The 17,049-nt window shown below is 44.3% G+C and overlaps 1 protein-coding gene across 1 annotated transcript in view; it reads right to left on the bottom strand.

The window, feature by feature from the left end:
* Positions 1-16,453, bottom strand: part of LOC133132321 (collagen alpha-1(XXVI) chain) — a 56,248-nt gene extending 39,795 nt beyond the window's left edge. Inside the window, exons 1-3 of the mRNA XM_061247664.1 lie at positions 15,870-16,453; positions 12,535-12,657; positions 9,073-9,176 (exon numbers count right to left, since the gene is read on the bottom strand). Coding sequence (XP_061103648.1) covers positions 9,073-9,176; positions 12,535-12,657; positions 15,870-16,024 — 382 coding nt within the window. The 5' untranslated portion in view covers positions 16,025-16,453. The remainder of the gene's footprint in view (positions 1-9,072; positions 9,177-12,534; positions 12,658-15,869) is intronic.
* Positions 16,454-17,049: the final 596 nt, after the last annotated feature.

Here is a 17,049-nt window from a genome sequence, read left to right on the forward strand (position 1 = left end):
TGCACCCCTCCCACATAATTACTAAAGCAGGGACTTCTGCTCTGTCTTAATCTAACCGTCAACATCAATTTCCTTGCGTAGAATAGCACAGAACTGGGCAAGTTAATGGATCTATACACTTCTAATGAGAAACAAAAAACATTTTGATTTGTTGTATTGACGAACATTGGTCCAGGTCTCTCAGACCAAAAGAGAGTAATTTGGCTCAGTCTGACAACCTGGTTAAATAAACGTTAAATGAAACTGATGACTGGTCCGCAGTCAGTAACTTGGCTTTACCACCAGGACTTATTTTACAAAGAAAATAAGGGGAAACACAATTTGGCACATTGGCTGTTTTCCAGCGTCGTCCTGCATTCAGCACTGTTGCTGTTTCCTTTGTGCTCAAATTGAGATGAATAAATAACAGACATTGTTGCAGTTATAGACTTGGTGACTCGTTGCATGCCAAGTCATCTAAATTACTTTCTGAGAGAGCTCGCTGTATAGGATACCCTGCCAATTCTTGCTGGGACCTATTCAGCTATGGCTAATCTAAGGCTGAAAATGACTATTATCAAACATATTTACCTTCGCCTGAAGGGGAGGAAAGTTTGATAATATAGCTGATATCTCAAATAAACATTTTTTTAACATGGAATAATTTCTACCAATACCGTCCCAGCAACTCACTTCCTGTAAGTGGACTACTGCATTTTTTAACCAAGCAGAAAGTGATTCATGATTTCCTCCTCTCCAAAAGTGTTGTGTCAATTTGCCGAATTCAAACACGGGCGTATATTGTCTGCCCTCTTTGTTACAGCACTCAAAATTGTCCTAATTCTCATTTCACTCTTAGAAAGCAGCAGCAGCTGTACCTGGCTCTCGAGCAGGCCAGGTCGTTATGCTCAGAGGTTGGTCCCGGTGGAATGGCTGGCACAGCTTTCTGAAAGGTTTCACGTGAAGTCATCCCTGGCTTCCCGTCTCTTATAGCAAAGCCGTCCATCAGTGCAGCCATACAAGATGTTTACAAGGCTCTCCACAGAAACGTTTTTATTGGCTGAAGGACATGGTGACCACCCATCAGATTTGTTCCTCTCATTCACATCGGGAGTATTCGTTTAAAATAGAACTGCTCGAAGCTTTAAATCTACCATGAAGCTCGCTCGTAATGCTCTTTCCAAATGGCAAATCATAACTGAAGGCTGTACTCCTGCCCAATAGAAATATTTTACTGGCATTACTCGCATTTTGGGACATTCAAGGGTGTAAATTTAAGAGGATAATTGATTAGCTAGACCCGAGTGAGGAGAATTGTTTGTAATAAAAACAAAAAGCATGCAGGGCTACATTTATGAGTCTGTCATGTTACAGAGCAGTGTTGGTTGACCTTGGCATAGATGGTAGTCGTCTGTGCACCAGGTGCTTTTATTAGAATGGAGCGAACACTTACAGTAAGTGATCGCCTCTCAAAGGACATTGGGAAAATAGGTGAACGTCTTTCATTTTAATACGGGTAAAAAGCATGATGACTGGTCCTCATCAGTGTAGATATTTCCTGCAAGGACATTTAAGGTCTTGAAAGCATATAAGGACAAATTCCAGGGAATGCCACGAAATGGATGCACTGGTTATAAATCCCACAGAGCTCTAATAAAGTCACTCATTGGTCTCGGAGCAGGAATAAAAGCATCGGAGAGGTTTTAATGAAAGCCTAACTTCCCAGGGAAATGTTGGCACTCTACAAATGTTCTGATGCGAACGGGAACATGGTCGCCAACTTGCTTCTCAGAGTGCGGGGCCTACCAATCGCTGCCATAATTTGGCCCCATCCACTGAAACCCATGCAGTTCCTGAGGAAGGGGTCCCCGCAGGGAAATGCAGCCTCACGTCCCATGGCGGGGGTGAGGGGGCTCTGCCTGTCCAAATTATTTTTTTTTAATTCAGAGATAAGCGTCTGTTGCCTGCAGACTATCTGAAATCTAAGCCCTTCCTGAAGGCAATGCCTCTACTCCCGCCCTGTATACACAAATACACATACACACATCCCATAAACAAACAAACATACACACTTCCCCTCTACACAAACACACATACACACTTCCCATAAACACAAACACCCATACACACTTCCCATAAACACAAACACCCATACACACTTCCCATAAACACAAACACCCATACACACTTCCCATAAACACAAACACACATACACACTTCCCATAAACACAAACACCCATACACACTTCCCATAAACACAAACACCCATACACACGTCCCATAAACACAAACACACATACACACTTCCCATAAACACAAACACACATACACACTTCCCATATACAGAAACACACAGACATCATCGGGGTGTAACCTGGTAACGGAGAGTGCAACTGGGCTAACAAGGTGTGTTTGAGACAAAACACTAATACAAAAAAATAAGATAATAGTGAAAAACGATAAAGTGAAAAATGAAAATGCCACAGACATGACATCACCTGAACAGAGTAACACTTCAGTGGGTGCTGATCCTGGAGAAGTCAGGGCCTGGATATTGTTCGCTGTGCAAAGCATAATCTCCCTCCAGGGCAAACTGAGTAACTCCCAACAACAATGGCTGTAGAGGGCTCTTCTAAAAAATGTGCTCAAGATCAGACCAGCTGCCAGAGATCTGGCCAAGCTGCTCCGCCGACCCCAAAAAACCTCCGGCTAAGTAACTCCCAACATCTGCCGTCACTCAAATCACGACACGGCCAATTTCACTCACACCGCAGACGGGGTGGCGGGGGAGATCACCTAAGAGTGTCCGCACCGTCCCCCAAGCAGCAGAAACGAGTGCCGGGAGGTTATCCGTGGACATGTTTATAAACGAGAGCGAAAACTCCCTCCAAAGACAGAAGTTGGGGAGCAGTGAAATTGCTGCATGTTTACGCGACTCCGCAGACCTCCTTTGAAAGGGTTTACAGGGCCGAAGAGATGAGTGACTTCATGCCAGTAACGGCTTTATTCTCTTTCTTTACGTCCTCAGTGGCCTTTGCATGTCAAAACTTTCATAAGGTTCCCATAATTGCAGTTAATAAAAGGATTCTAAAAACAGGGAATTCTGGGTAACCAACTAATGTACAGGAGGGTGATGCACCTTGGCAGTAGACCAGGTGATCACCCCACTGTAAAATATGGATATCATAAGAGTTATAGACCTGACATTCAGTATTATTATTAAACCTGCCCCTATAATGTTATAGGTATACTGTAGCTGTTTAAAGACAGTTGTTAACACACTCATGGATTATAAATGGTCATCTATTCCTGCTTGGTGATATCACATTTTAGTATAATACAGCATATGAGACTAACTGATGTTCTCCAATTCTGTACATTCTTCTCAATAACAGTGTGTGCTAAGTGATTAATTGTAATGTATTTAACATACTGTACTGCTACTTTGAGCCACTCGTGTAGATTCAGCCTGTGCAGCAGCTACATATCCAATGTCTTTAATGCGCATTTAACTGTTCATGGCACAAGTGAACTGGGTACTTTTGCTGTGTAACAACAGTTTCTTATAACCATGGTAATAGGTGACTGCAGTGGAATCAACCCACCCATTCAAATGACCAAAGACAGAGTTTATTTTTGTGTTCATTTCAACATTCATCATCTCTAACCTATTTTGTCAGTTACAATTCCCTCCCATTGATACCAGTCAACAAAACTTAGCGGCTGTCTTACCAAGTTAGCAGTTCGACTTTTCAATTCAATTAGATTTTTTTTTTTTGAGAACTGTCAGATGCTTCACAGAGAGAAAATTGGGCAGAAACCAGACCTGAACCGTGAAACAGCAAGCAGGAGGTAAAAACTCCCCAGTGTGGAGAAAAACACTCAAACAATGGCACAAAAAAACCCTCACCAAAGGGAAGAAATCTCAGGAGGAACCCAGCTGCAGAGGGAAAACCCATCCTTAACAGGCCAGCCCGGTGTCAGAACTTATATCAGCCGCTAATGTGCAGCTCATCTGGCTTTCTTCAACAACAACAAAAAAAGAAAACCACCAGTCTGTCAAAGGATTGAAAAATATCTTGAGGAGAGGCACGACCACTCACAAAAGAGCAATGTTTTTGTGCAGCTTTACAAGAAAATAAATAAGACATTTTTGCAGATGAATGGTAAGAGTTGGTCACATATTCCAAATCCATGGGTGAATTAGTCAGTACATGCCCATTAAACAAACAGAATCACTGTCACCAATGGATCACTTTAGCATTAGGGTTTTTTCCCTTAGAAGACTTCACAATTGACTTTTTAAAACACATTTGTTAAAATGCGAACAATAAATTTGTTTATTTTGAAATATTTTCAAAGATTTATCCCCATACAGACTTGCACATTGCCTCAACCAGAATGAAAATCTCAGCCTGTGTTTCCCATCTGTTAACACAAGATGCCAAATTGCACTGAAGTCGTAATGCTGTCTAAAAATATTACCCTTAAAATAAGGTGTGACCCACCAATGTGCAGAAAATGTTAAATTAATTGTAAAAGTCATTTCAGAGGACCACTTCAGAGCACAGCACAACAGAAGAAGAAGTAGAATAAAATATAGCAGCCACTCAGATCACTCTTTACAGCTATGTTAAGCTACAGCCATTCCATTAATCTTTTATAGCACACTACTCCATTCCCCTTTACAGCTAAGCTAAAGCTACTCCATTCAACCAACTAAGCTAAGCTAGAGCCACTTCATTCAACCGTTATAACTAAGCTAAGCTATAGCTACTCCATTCACTCTTCACAGCAATGCTAAGCTATAGCAACTCCATTCACCCTTTATAGCTAGCGAAGATGAAGCCACTTAATTTGCCCTCTACAGCTAAACTAAGATTAAGGTACTCCATTCGCCCATTAGAACTAAGCTCAACTAGAGTCTCTCCAGTCAACCGTCATAACTAAGCTAAGCTAAAGTTACTCCACAGTTTACAATAAGCTAAGCTATAGCCACTCCATTCAACCATTGCAGCTATGCTAAGCTAAAGATACTTCATTCACCCTTTACAGCTAAGCTAAGATGAAGGTACTCCATTCACCCTTTAGAACTAAGCTAAGCTAGAGCCACTCCATTCAGCCGTTACAGCTAAGCTAAGCTACAGCCACCCGACACTCCCATTACAGCCTAGCTCAGCTAAATTTTGTGTAACACTAAACAGAGACGTGGTGTCATCGGGGGACACGGAGCAAAATTCGAGCCCGTCAGGACGTAAGAAAACATGAAAAACACATGGTGTATTGAGACGGGCTGTTAAAGCTGATCGAGAAACAACCTGCTGCCGCACCTTTCCCCCGGACGCCGCTTCAGCAGCTTGTGTATAAATGTCCGTGATTTGGGCTCCGGGCCTTAAAGACCTGCAGTGTGTCCCGCGATGAAGTGGGGGGGGGGAAGTCGGGGGGCTGGGGGGTTGGCTGGACGGTGGCCACGAGAGCATGGCCACGAGCTGCACCCCCCCCCCACCACCACCACACTGGCTGCGCTCAGTGCCAAAATACACTCTGCTAACCGTGGGGATGCCGGAGGGTGTTCTGGAGGACCCCGGGTCCCATAATCCTCTGCTGAGCATTTGCCACAAGGTCTTTATGCACTTCAAAGCGTCTCATTCGCCGTGTATCAAAGTGCCCTCTGTCCACTCAGTTCAAGAGGTGACCGCCGCATGCGTCCCTCTTCAGCTGCCACCGTTAGCCATGTTGCGCTACAGACGGGACAGGGCGGGACGGGGCGCTACGGTTCAGCTAAGGTAGCTTCATTCTCCCCTGACCTGTAGCGGCAGGCGAGCAGAGAGGCATCATGGGAAGACGGAAAGGAGGCAGACGACACGTCGTGCCGGAATAACAGCGCGATGGCAGCCCGAGGGAGAAAATAAATAAATAACAGCCCGAAATAACAACGGACCACTGGTTCCAATTAACGTAACATCACTGTAAATGAATGCCGTCTGAGAGAGACGTGGAAAGAGGGGGAGACCTCCCGGTCCCCCGATGAGCTCATCCCCTCTCTCCCTCAGAAACAAAAGCATTTCATCTGGGGGAAAGCGGGAGAGGGGGGGGGAGGGTTGTTAGGAACAGGGGGGGCCACATCTGTGCCATCTCAAAAAGGAGCTGGCAGTGCACCGTTGACCCCGTTCGCATAAACACGCTGTTGGTGCCGGACCGTGGTGTTACTCTACAGAAGAAGTGGGGTGACCTTGCAGCTGGATGGGGGGACTGATTGACTGGCGGAGCTTGCTCTCAGATGCCCCTTCCCTAGGTAAATACAGGCAGCTCATACCCTTAGGCTAAACTCATGTGTGAAAACACGACAAGCCACGCAAGTCACGCTCCATAATGCGTCTGCACTGCAGTCACCCTCTCCTCCGTCAGTGGCCTGATTCATTTTCAAGTGTTTCCAGTTTATAATGGAAAGAAAAACAAAAGTTCAAAAGACCAAACATATGGTGGAAACCGTGTTAATAAAGTAAAGAAATGCAAATTGAATGTTTTTTTATGCAGTGTAATGAATAGATGAAGGAAAATTTCAAGCGAAGCTCGTGACCGCACTACTCACCTCGTGCGGGGGTTCAATCCAGGGCCTGCCGGCAAAAGGCCGCACGATCTGTCCCGCCACTAAATTCATTCCCCGCCACAAGCTCTCGAGTCTGGCCAGCGGCGTGTTGAGATGTCATTCACGCATTCCAGCCCACTCGCAGATCATACGACGATCCGACCGCATTGATGTTTAAGTTACGAGGAGATCCGTTTTTTTTAAACACGCAGGACGCGGCAGGTTCTGCTGACGGAGTGGAGGGCCGGAGGCACAGACAGGAGAGGAAACCACGCCGGGGGGTTCCCTAAAAATCGCTTCAGCAGGACAGTGGGTCCTGCGGTTGCCAGGCGGATCCATTAACACCGGAGCGGAGTTAGCGGTGGCCCCTTTCCCTGTCCGTGTTTCCTGCGAGTCCCCTCCTGACCCTGGGGTGGTGGAGCTCACTCCCATGTGACCAGCCTGTTCTGGCATCAGCAGGTATGGAGCAGGAGTTGGGAGGAGTGGAGGTACAGGGAAAAGCACTTGGAGGGAGGGACGGGCGTGTGTGCGCATTAGCAACAGCCGGAGCCTGGGGCTCGAGGGTTCTGCCGAAATCCCAAACAAGTGTGGGCCCCTGGAACGTGAGCAGGAACAGGGCAGGTTGGGGGGTCACTGTGTCGGGGGTCGTGTGTGAGCCTGACTCTGCTTACTCATTCCCTGGGAGTCGCTGTCAGTGTGAGGCCCTGCTCTGTGGGGGGCAGAGGTTGGTGTAGAGATCTGAATGCGAGCACAAAATGTACAACAGATTCAAGTGTGAACCCCTCCTCTGACCGTGTCAGGCTCAGGGCAACACACCCCTGCTGAGAAAAACAGCCGACGCTAGGTTTTGAAAAAGCCGGTAGGTGGTTGACAAATTCAGACCAGCCCCCAGCTTGACATGTTTGACCAGCTCAAGCTATGTTTTGAAACAGCTGGTAGCTGGTTGACCAGCTACCATCTCAGACAGGCTACCAGCACCAGCTGGTTGACCAGCTCACACCCAGCTTGGCCAGCTTCAAAATTGAGCTGGTCAAGCTGTCACAGCTGGACTTTAGAGCAGGGACTCTTTGTCCGGAACCTTCACTGAAATCCATTGGTGATGAAATGATCAGAGAACCGACATCTGTCAGCACAGGCAGAGGAGAGAGATCCGTTTGACAACAGGACAGAAGTGAACAGTCAAGCCGTCAAACTGGGCCCGACCACAGGGGAAGTCAGGACAGGTCCGCACAGAAACACTCGCCCTGCCCTTTTTTTTTCCCCACTCAGACCACAGCGAGGACATTCAATAAACAATCCAAAAACGAAAACGCAACGCCGAGGCCAAGCGCAAATCGTAAGTGATGACAGAGAGCACATTGTGAACCGCCGCTACGAGTTCCCCTCAAAGGCAGTAAGTGGCAGGACTGCACAGACAGAGCCAAGCCATGGGCTGAAAGGGGGGGCAAGTCCTATCTTAATGCACTCTGTGGTTCACAAACCATTCCTGACCAGTACAGAAAAACCTCAATGTAATATAGACCGAATGAAACCACGTTTTATACATTCAGAAATTCTAATTCAGGTTCATTTCAGTCGATTCACATTTGCAGGATAATCACTTTTTATATCGTGCTAAGTTTGCGTTAATATTCCATTTACATTATTACATTACAGCAGACCCAGACAGATAAGAAACTTGGACTTTGACCGGTTTTCCAAATGTTCTCAGGCCTGCTGGTACGTTATTAAGCATTGAGTCATATACAACAATGATGATCAGAAGAGCATTCTAAATAGCCCAATGTGTCAGGATTTTTGTGTATACACATGGCATTTTGGCAACACCCAGGTACTGTATAACCCATATACATATAACAATAAACCTTTGGTGTTCTGCATAAGTCCACAAGATATCCGTCGTGTCACCCACTCGCCATTTCAAAAGTCTATATACTTGCAGAGTCCTCCTGCGGTGTTCTGCATTTATTTATTCATTATCTACAAGTGCAATTATTGGGGACTAAAATGGAGTGATTCCTATCACTTTCAGAAGGCGATTATGTGTCTCCATTGAGGAATCCTGTCTAGTTCAAGTGTTCTTTCTCAGGCAAAATGGTTTCCTCTGGGAGCTTTCACACTTTTCGATCCAGACAAAGCACCCATAGAGGCATCCATAAAGAACTAAAAAGGTTCCCCAACAGAGACAAGCGAAAATAACCCCTTTTTCTGAGTGTAGCAGGGGACAGCAAGTGCAAGAAGTGCATAACAACCTTATTGAACATAAACTAAGTAACATAGACATGAACAAAAAGTGTTCAACTGAACTACAGGAAAGACACACAGAATATCACTTTATATTATCATATCATATAGGGTACTGAAGTGCAATTCCCTCTCACTCTCAGAATAAGGTTCCAGAAGGCTCCTCCGTGTCTCCATCGAGGAACACTATCTAGCTAGTCAAGCTCTGAACAGAAGTGGCAGAGAGGGTTGGCTGTGGTGGAGCGCAGGTGCAGACGTACCTTCACTGCAGTCCGCTCCAAGAAACCCCGGGCAGCACCTCCACTCCAGCGCAGTCACCTGCCGGTACGCCACCCTGTAGGTGGGCCTGACCACGGTCCTGTAACTGAAGCGGAGGGCAAGGTCAACATGGCCGCCGCGGACAGGGCATTTGTTTATTCATGAATTCCGTTTCTTTAGTTTCTTTTTCTGTGGTTTTTGGCTCTCCCTCCAGACAACACCCATTGTCAAGCATTCTGCGGTAACCTGTTTATAGATGGTGGTATACAAAGTAAAGATAGATTAAATGATTGGCTGGTTAAGATAAACACGGGAAGTGGAAAAATCATTATTGCAATATGTTTAGAAAGACAACAGCACCATACATGATACAACTAACAAATCAACAGGTCAGTTCCTCACTGCAGTCCCCTTAAAGTAGCATAGCAACCTTGGTGGCAACTACAGCAGCTACAGGAAAATGTTCATGAAGGTGACTTTCGAATAGCCTACATGACTGTGACTTTATAATATATGACGCTGACTTTCAATATGTGAGGGTGACTTTCTAATAAATTAATGTGAATTTGGAAAATGCAAAGTTGTCTTTTGAATATATGAAGGTGACTTTCTAATACATGAAAATGCCTTTAAAATTATTTAGCTTTTTTTCTTACTTTCTTATTTTTTAGATACTTTGTTTTTGCTGTTCAGAGATATGAGAATAAATATTCAATTTACCTTGTGTGTACGTGACCAGTAAAGGTGACTTTATGTGAGCATGTTTCATCGCAATGGAGTGGAGTCACATGTCTGTCCAAGCCTAACACCCCCAAGAGGGACTGAATCCATAGTGTGTCTTTGGATGGATCCCAAGAACATAAAAAGCTGGAATGTAAGTTTAATGTCTCAGATCACCCAAATCTGTATGAAAAATGACTGCTCCACTGCCTCAGACTCAATTCTTGGGGCAATGGCAGGCGAGGGAATATAAGAATGGTGTGGATGGAAAAAAAAAATCACATTTATTTGCTCTTAGGTAATAAAGACAGTGCCTTGCTCGGGCTGCAAAAAGCTTTGTGTTTCTGAGTGGCTGTCTTGAACGTAAATCTGTGTTTTCTACGAACAGGCAGCAACGGAGATGCTGACTGCTTTCAACAAAAAGGAGAATCGTAACATAAACTTTCCGCCGTCCAAGTATGCGAAAGGAATACCCCCTTGTGGACTTCTGATAAGAATATCAGTTTGATAAAATAACATAACTCAGCGCTGTACAAATCCTATATTTAGATCTTTCGTGAAACAGGGAACCCTCTACAGAAAACAAAGAGTGATTTAATTATTGATATTGTACAATATTTTGACCTAGTTTGGACTTGGAAAATGTCAAATAGGTCTGAAACCTCATGTAGTCTGGTTATTTACCTGAGAATTCTTAAATGTATTTATGACAACAGTGTTACTTGGCTTGGAGAAATTAAGTTAGGGGAACGATAACATAACACGCGCTTGTGAGGGCCAAAAGTACACTGTTTGTTATGTCTTGTCTGTCTATATATATAAAGCTAAGCCAAGAGGCGGCGAGTTTGATGGCAAATCAAGATAGCAAATGAGACAGTATTGCTTTACCCCCATAGCATGGCCATTGAAAGCTATGATCATGGCCACTATCCTCAGTAACAGTGAAGAACACTGTGTTAAATGCCACACACTAGTTCAAAGGGAGCACACCACCATCTTGCCCGGGAAGGAGACCTTGAGTCTAGAGGAAGTAGCCATTTTCATAAATTTAGACGGTGGTTTTGTTGCCGCAGGAAGCAGTTTGCATGCCACAAAGCCCTTAGGATGGATTCCACACATTAGTTGCATCTCCACACCCAAGGACAAATACACTTCATACCTTACTTAGTCTCCTTGCAGAAACAAACCACAATTAGTTATCTAAAAACAGATTTGGCCAGGCAGCGTCTTACTGTTCTTACTGTATCTTACTTCTTAGTTTTGAAAATGTTTTACTGAGGTAATGTCAATAGCAAATGTAATATAAACCTGCTGTAAAATCCAGCTATGACCAGATTGAAATTACCAGCAGCTAGCTGTTTCAAAACATAGCTTGAGTTTGGCAAACCATGTTGAGTATGGAGCTGGTCTGAACTGGTCAGCTATAAGCTGTTGCCCAGGAAAAGGAGTTGAAGATTGTATACATCATACACAAACATACGTACCCATTCTGAAAAAAACTTCAGCACTTCCGTTTTCTTGTCAAGAAATCTTCGGGAGCTTCCTAGCTCCTGGCTTCTAGAGCAGTGGTTCTTAACCTGGGTTTGATCGAACCCCAGGGGTTCGTTGAGACAGTCTCAGGGGTTCGGCAGGGGTCAAGATACACACAGTATAGCCATTGCACACTAATAAAATATATACCTATGTTTTGAAGAAATCATATTTTATTTTTCCAATTACAAAGGGTTCGGTGAATGCACTGATGAAGCTTGCAGGGTTCAGTACCTCCAATAAGGTTAAGAACCACTGTTCTAGAGGGAACATTTAACAGATTGAAATTTCCTTGAAGATGGTGGACCTTGATCAATTTCAGGGTCAGGCAAGGAACAGGAAGTGAAAAATAGTTAAGGTTACTGTCAATCCTTGCTTAATGACTTAACCCCATGTTAGAGCATTTCCTTCTGGCAGAGAGGGTTGCCTTTCCAGGTGACAGTGCCCCCTGGTGGTTTGGAGAACATGACACCGTCATCCATACGTCAAGATATTCTCACTCACCACCAGACCTGAATCCAATCACGCATTTACGGGGCGTTCTGGAAGGATGCCTGAGACAACTTTTGACTGAGTGTCTTGTGGAAGAGTGGTGTCGTATTACTCCTGCAGAGTTCCAGATGCTGGAGGACTCAATGGCACTCACATACAAGCCAAACCACCCGCTCATGGTGGTCCAACACACTGGTGAATCAAATGTTTTAACACAATCTGGGTATACTAACTAGAAAACCCCAACAAGCTCACAATGATCAAAATATAGTGAGAGAGAGTATGAGAGAGAAAGCGAGAGAGAGTGAGAGAGATTGGGCAGAGTTGACCAAGTGGAGAGAGGGTATAGGGAGAGAGCAAGAGAGAGATATATGGGGCAGAGTTGGGGAGGTGGAGAGAGAGAGAGAGAGAGAGAGAGACGGGGAAGAGTTGGCCAGGTGGAGAAAGAGAGAGAGAGACAGAGAGAGAGAGAGAGAGAGAGAGAGAGACGGGGCAGAGTTGGGAAGGAGGAGAGAGAGAGATATGGGGAAGAGTTGGCCAGGTGGAGAGAGAGAGACAGAGAGAGAGAGAGAGAGAGAGAGATAGGACAGAGTTGGCCAGGTGGAGACAGAGAGAGAGAGAGAGATATCGGACAGAGTTGGCCAGGTGGAGACAGAGAGAGAGAGAGAGAGAGACAGAGAGAGAGAGAGAGATAGAGAGAGAGAGACGGTTTCAGCGGTTACCTGATGTGGTTGCTGCAGGGCCCAGGCCAGCGGCAGCTCTGAAACACTCTCTGCAGCAGTGTCTCTGTCCCATTGTGCACCTGGCAGGACACCGTCTTCGACACCGTGTACTGGCACCAGTTCCTGAAAGAACACAACGGAGGGCCCACAGGCCATCGTTCAAATTCTCGATGAGCTTTTGGGTGCAAGAGTGTCTGGACAAGGAAGTCAATAAATGGCGAGCTTGGTTTCCAGCAATCTTATTGGTTCTAGCAAGTTTTAGCCAGCATTATGTCACTGGCTTGAATGGCCACCGACAATTGCAATTGGAGTTGGAATTTCTGAGATACTCAAACCACCCTATCTGGCACCAACAATCATTCCACAATTAAAGTCACTTAGATCACACTTCTTGACCATATCTGCATGCTTTTATGCATTTTGTTGCCGCCACATGATTGGCTGATTAAATATTTGCATTAACAAGCTGGTGTTCAGGTCTACCTAATAAAGTTATTACTGAGGGTAATGACGAAAGCTTTTGGAGAGTATAACAAAAGAACAGTGGTTGACTTGTACACGAACACACACAAAACCCATTTCAGAGCTCTAATGGACTTACGCAGCATAGGATAGCTCCCTTTTGAAGTGCACACTGACAGTCCATAAACTAATGAACGAACAGCACAAACATTAAGGGGAAAAGGTTACTCCCAATGTCTGCAACAGTCTTAACAGTGGCTGGTTTTAGGCTCTCAAGCAAGAGTGCCATGAAAGCCCAGTCTGCTCTCGTTTTATCATTTTTTCCTTCCTTCCCAAGTTTCATCCTTTCTTTTCTACTGCGAACGTGGTTAGTTTTATGGCCATTGGGCACAGTTAAAGAAAGAAGAAGAAATTAATTCACGCCTTAATTTCATATTAAATATTACGAAAGAAACCTTGAACAAATAATTAAATAATTTGGGCATTCACAAACGAAAGATTGAGTTCAGCTAAAATTGCTTATGTTCATTTGTGGAGACATTCTTCACAGCAAGATGTGTAAACTTATCCCCAAGTGGATTTTTTTCACATTAAGTCCACTTCAGCCAATCAGATGTTAAGACCTCCTTTCACTAACAGCCACATTCCTTCGACCAATCAGTTTAGGAGCATATATTGTCATAGTGTCATAGCACACTACTTTAAACAAAGACAGTCTACTCATATGTCAGCAACTATTATCAGTAGCTTAGTCTTACTTGTGGCACATTCCTATGGCATGGACTATAGTATTTATTAGCCTATATTGGGTGACACTCATCTATGACAACTTTGGTAGCCGCCACCAATATCTCTAAATGGTGCATGCTAGTTTACTTTAAGCAACATACGTGCTGCCATTTTATCTCAGCTCTCACTCAATTCAACTAATATTTGCTACACTTATAAAAATAAAATCAAAACATTGTCCCTTTGCCTAATCTTTTCTGCAGCTCACAGTCACCAGTCAATTTGGCTGGAAAGCCTTGTGGCTTTCCTGCCACCTCTGGGTTGATTTAGTTTTGCTTTATAACCCCTCTAAGTTTACATGGCAAAAGGAACCCCACACATTCCTCTGTGGAGCAGCAGGAGAAGGGAAAGCTCCACTAAGAACCTTGAAATCTGAGACAGGAGATAGCCTCCCGACCAAGTACTGGGGGAGGGGGGTAGCCGTTTCGGGGCTGATATACTGTGGGTGCCAAAAGCCCCACTTGTGAATGTCCTAATATCTAACTAAAAGCATTAAGTGCCCCTCCTTATGGAAAAAGGAGGCTCACTTTCTGTGCTCTCAGATGTTGGACCTGCGAGAAAAGGCAACGTTTGTCAGCAGCTGCGGTTTCCCAGACAAAAGAACCAAACCCGGGTCTGCATGATGTCATCTCATCAGAACATTGAGTTGTCGCCATCTCCATGGTTTCAGAATGAACACTCACACTGCATTGGACGCACTTGAAATGGCGGGTGACGCGTGACCTGAGAATATGCTGCTTACGAGCGTTAGGTCATGTACTTGATGTCAGACACATCAAACCCGAGGGGCAGGGTTCAGTTCAGACTTCCGCAAGAGGTGGTCCTCAAAAATCTGCTTCACATTTCCTTTCTACATTGCACCGGCTTGCTTTCAGAACTGTTGGGAAATTTGCACAGGTCAGCTTTTTTCTCTAAATGTAAAAGGAGCTTATCAATGTCAAGGAATTCGCTGTTAAGAGTTGTAGGTTTTCATGTGTTTCCTATAACCATAGGTCTGGTGAGGACTGTTGAGTGATGCTTCCTACTAAAGCTGGTTTTAAGTGAAGTGACTCAGTTTGGTGTCCAATCCAAGACTGTTGTACCCTTGTAGTGATATAACTGCCCATAGCATAGTCGAGGGAGGAAGGCCTTCGGTCAGTAAGCTTGTATATGTCTTATCTGTGCCCACTCTGATCAATTGGGCACCAGATGTCTGCATTTTGAAGACTACAATTGATATGCAGCTGTTGCAAGCATTCTAAACATTCACTTGGTGGTGTAAATTTCAAAAACACAGCACACATTGCATTCCTTTACATAATCCTGCTGTCTGCATGTAAGATGAACGTGTAAACATTAAAATCCCAAAGACATACAATCCCAAACTCTGGCATTTAAAACAGCATCCACAGAACTGAATTCCTTTTAATATAACCGTTAACAGGTGCCCTCTTCAGCAGGTTTCGGATATGATTCAATTATCCACTAACTTAGTTTGAGATCTCTGGAAGCTGCAGAAACATTTCACACAGTACGACAGCTGCATGACTGTTCAGTCAGTCGCATCACTCTGCTAATTGGTTTATACTCTCAAAAAACGCGCTTCAAATTGTTGTTTTTCCCAATATTTTCCAGTATCATTTTGACAGAATATGGGTTTCCACACCTGAAAAGATATCAAAGGATATGCTGGAGATGCATAAACGGTGGAGAACGCAGTTTGTTGTTTGGGAAGGCGCAAACATGTGGTTCAGTTTGTTTTCTTCTGATAAAGATTCATTCTAAAGTGTGTATAGTCAATGTTTGTGAGAACAACTTTATAGCTGCATAGACTCTCGTGAGTAGGTGTTTATTTTCGTGCTATCTGTTCGTTGTGTGGAGATGTGTATACCTCAGCGACGTGCAGGACTCTTCACAGTAACTTCTGAAACACAGAACAAACAGTGGCCAACCGCATCGTTCCCTCCCACTCCTCGAACATGCTTAACTTTTACTTGCGAACTTTATAGAAGTGCTTTTAACCGAACAGCGTTCATCGTGGCAGATACGATCTGTCATAATTCATACAGCACGAATTAAGGACCTTTGTTTAGACGCCCGCTTACCTACGGTGTATGTTGGCGCTGGGGAGTCCTGCGCTTTGTTCAGAGTTGATGCGCTGCAGTGTCACACCAGGGAACTTGTAAATAAAACCGGTTCCTCTCGAGAAACCGAGCGAACACATCCAAATGCATACGGCATACAAGACAGCAGTCCTCATTGTCTATCCAGGTATCTTGCCTCTCCCGTGGTGGTCGTTGGGCTGTGTAAATGTGCAGCAAATTCATAAGGCTCGAGAGCGCCAGTCTGGGAATTGCGCTGAAGAATGAGTGCTCAGACAGCGAATAATTTGCATACGATGTAAAACCGATATCAGCAATTTGACATGGTGTTATTAAGACTAAGTTTGAGTTCTGCGCTCTGGCACACGACCTTTCCCTCCCTATCCCCTTTATCGCGGGGGTCCTGCCTCCCAAATCTCCAGGAGGGTTTAATGTCTCAGATATCCTTGCAGCTTGCGCTAAGACGCACTAAAGTTTGCCGAGCGAGTGGGGACGTTGCGGACAACGCGCTAGTCTCTTGGACGGGGAATGCAGTTAATACCCAAAGGACATCATCCGTTGTGCATTAGATAAAGAAAACCTTTTGATTCTTTCTGCGGAAATAGGTGTTGTGCTTCCAATGACTGAAATTAAATTCATTATTTAAATATTACCCTGCTTTCAGACGCGGTTCGGCATGTTCGTGACATTGTAATTTCCTGTTGCTCAAATATTGCAGAATTAGCATTTCTCATAATCTTACATGCTTGTTCCCATTTCAACGGAAAATTGCATGTAGTCAGCACTGATATTGACTGGCTTCCTAATTAATGCCCAGTCGACAGGCATCTTAAAAGCATTCGAAACTATTGTTGATATAGTGCTGCTTTGTACAAGTACGGTTTATTTGTATAGTTCTCCCACAAGAAAAATGTCACTGTTCTATCTGAAAAACCAATCGTAGGGTACACTATTTGCTATAGCGCACTGTGAACACTTGGTGGCATTGTTGTGCAAGAAAACAACATATCGGGGGTAATTGGTGAACATCTTTGCTTCAAAATGATCCACCGTGATTAAAGACAAACGTGATGAAATAAAACAATTCCTTTAGAGAGGAACATACCCGTTATTGTGGAACAAATCATAGTGAAATAATTTGGTCGTCAAAATCAGTTGAGGTGGTCGATTAGATGGCCATATT

The sequence above is a fragment of the Conger conger genome, chromosome 7 (assembly GCF_963514075.1).
Source record: "Conger conger chromosome 7, fConCon1.1, whole genome shotgun sequence".
Classification (NCBI taxonomy): Eukaryota; Metazoa; Chordata; class Actinopteri; order Anguilliformes; family Congridae; genus Conger; species Conger conger.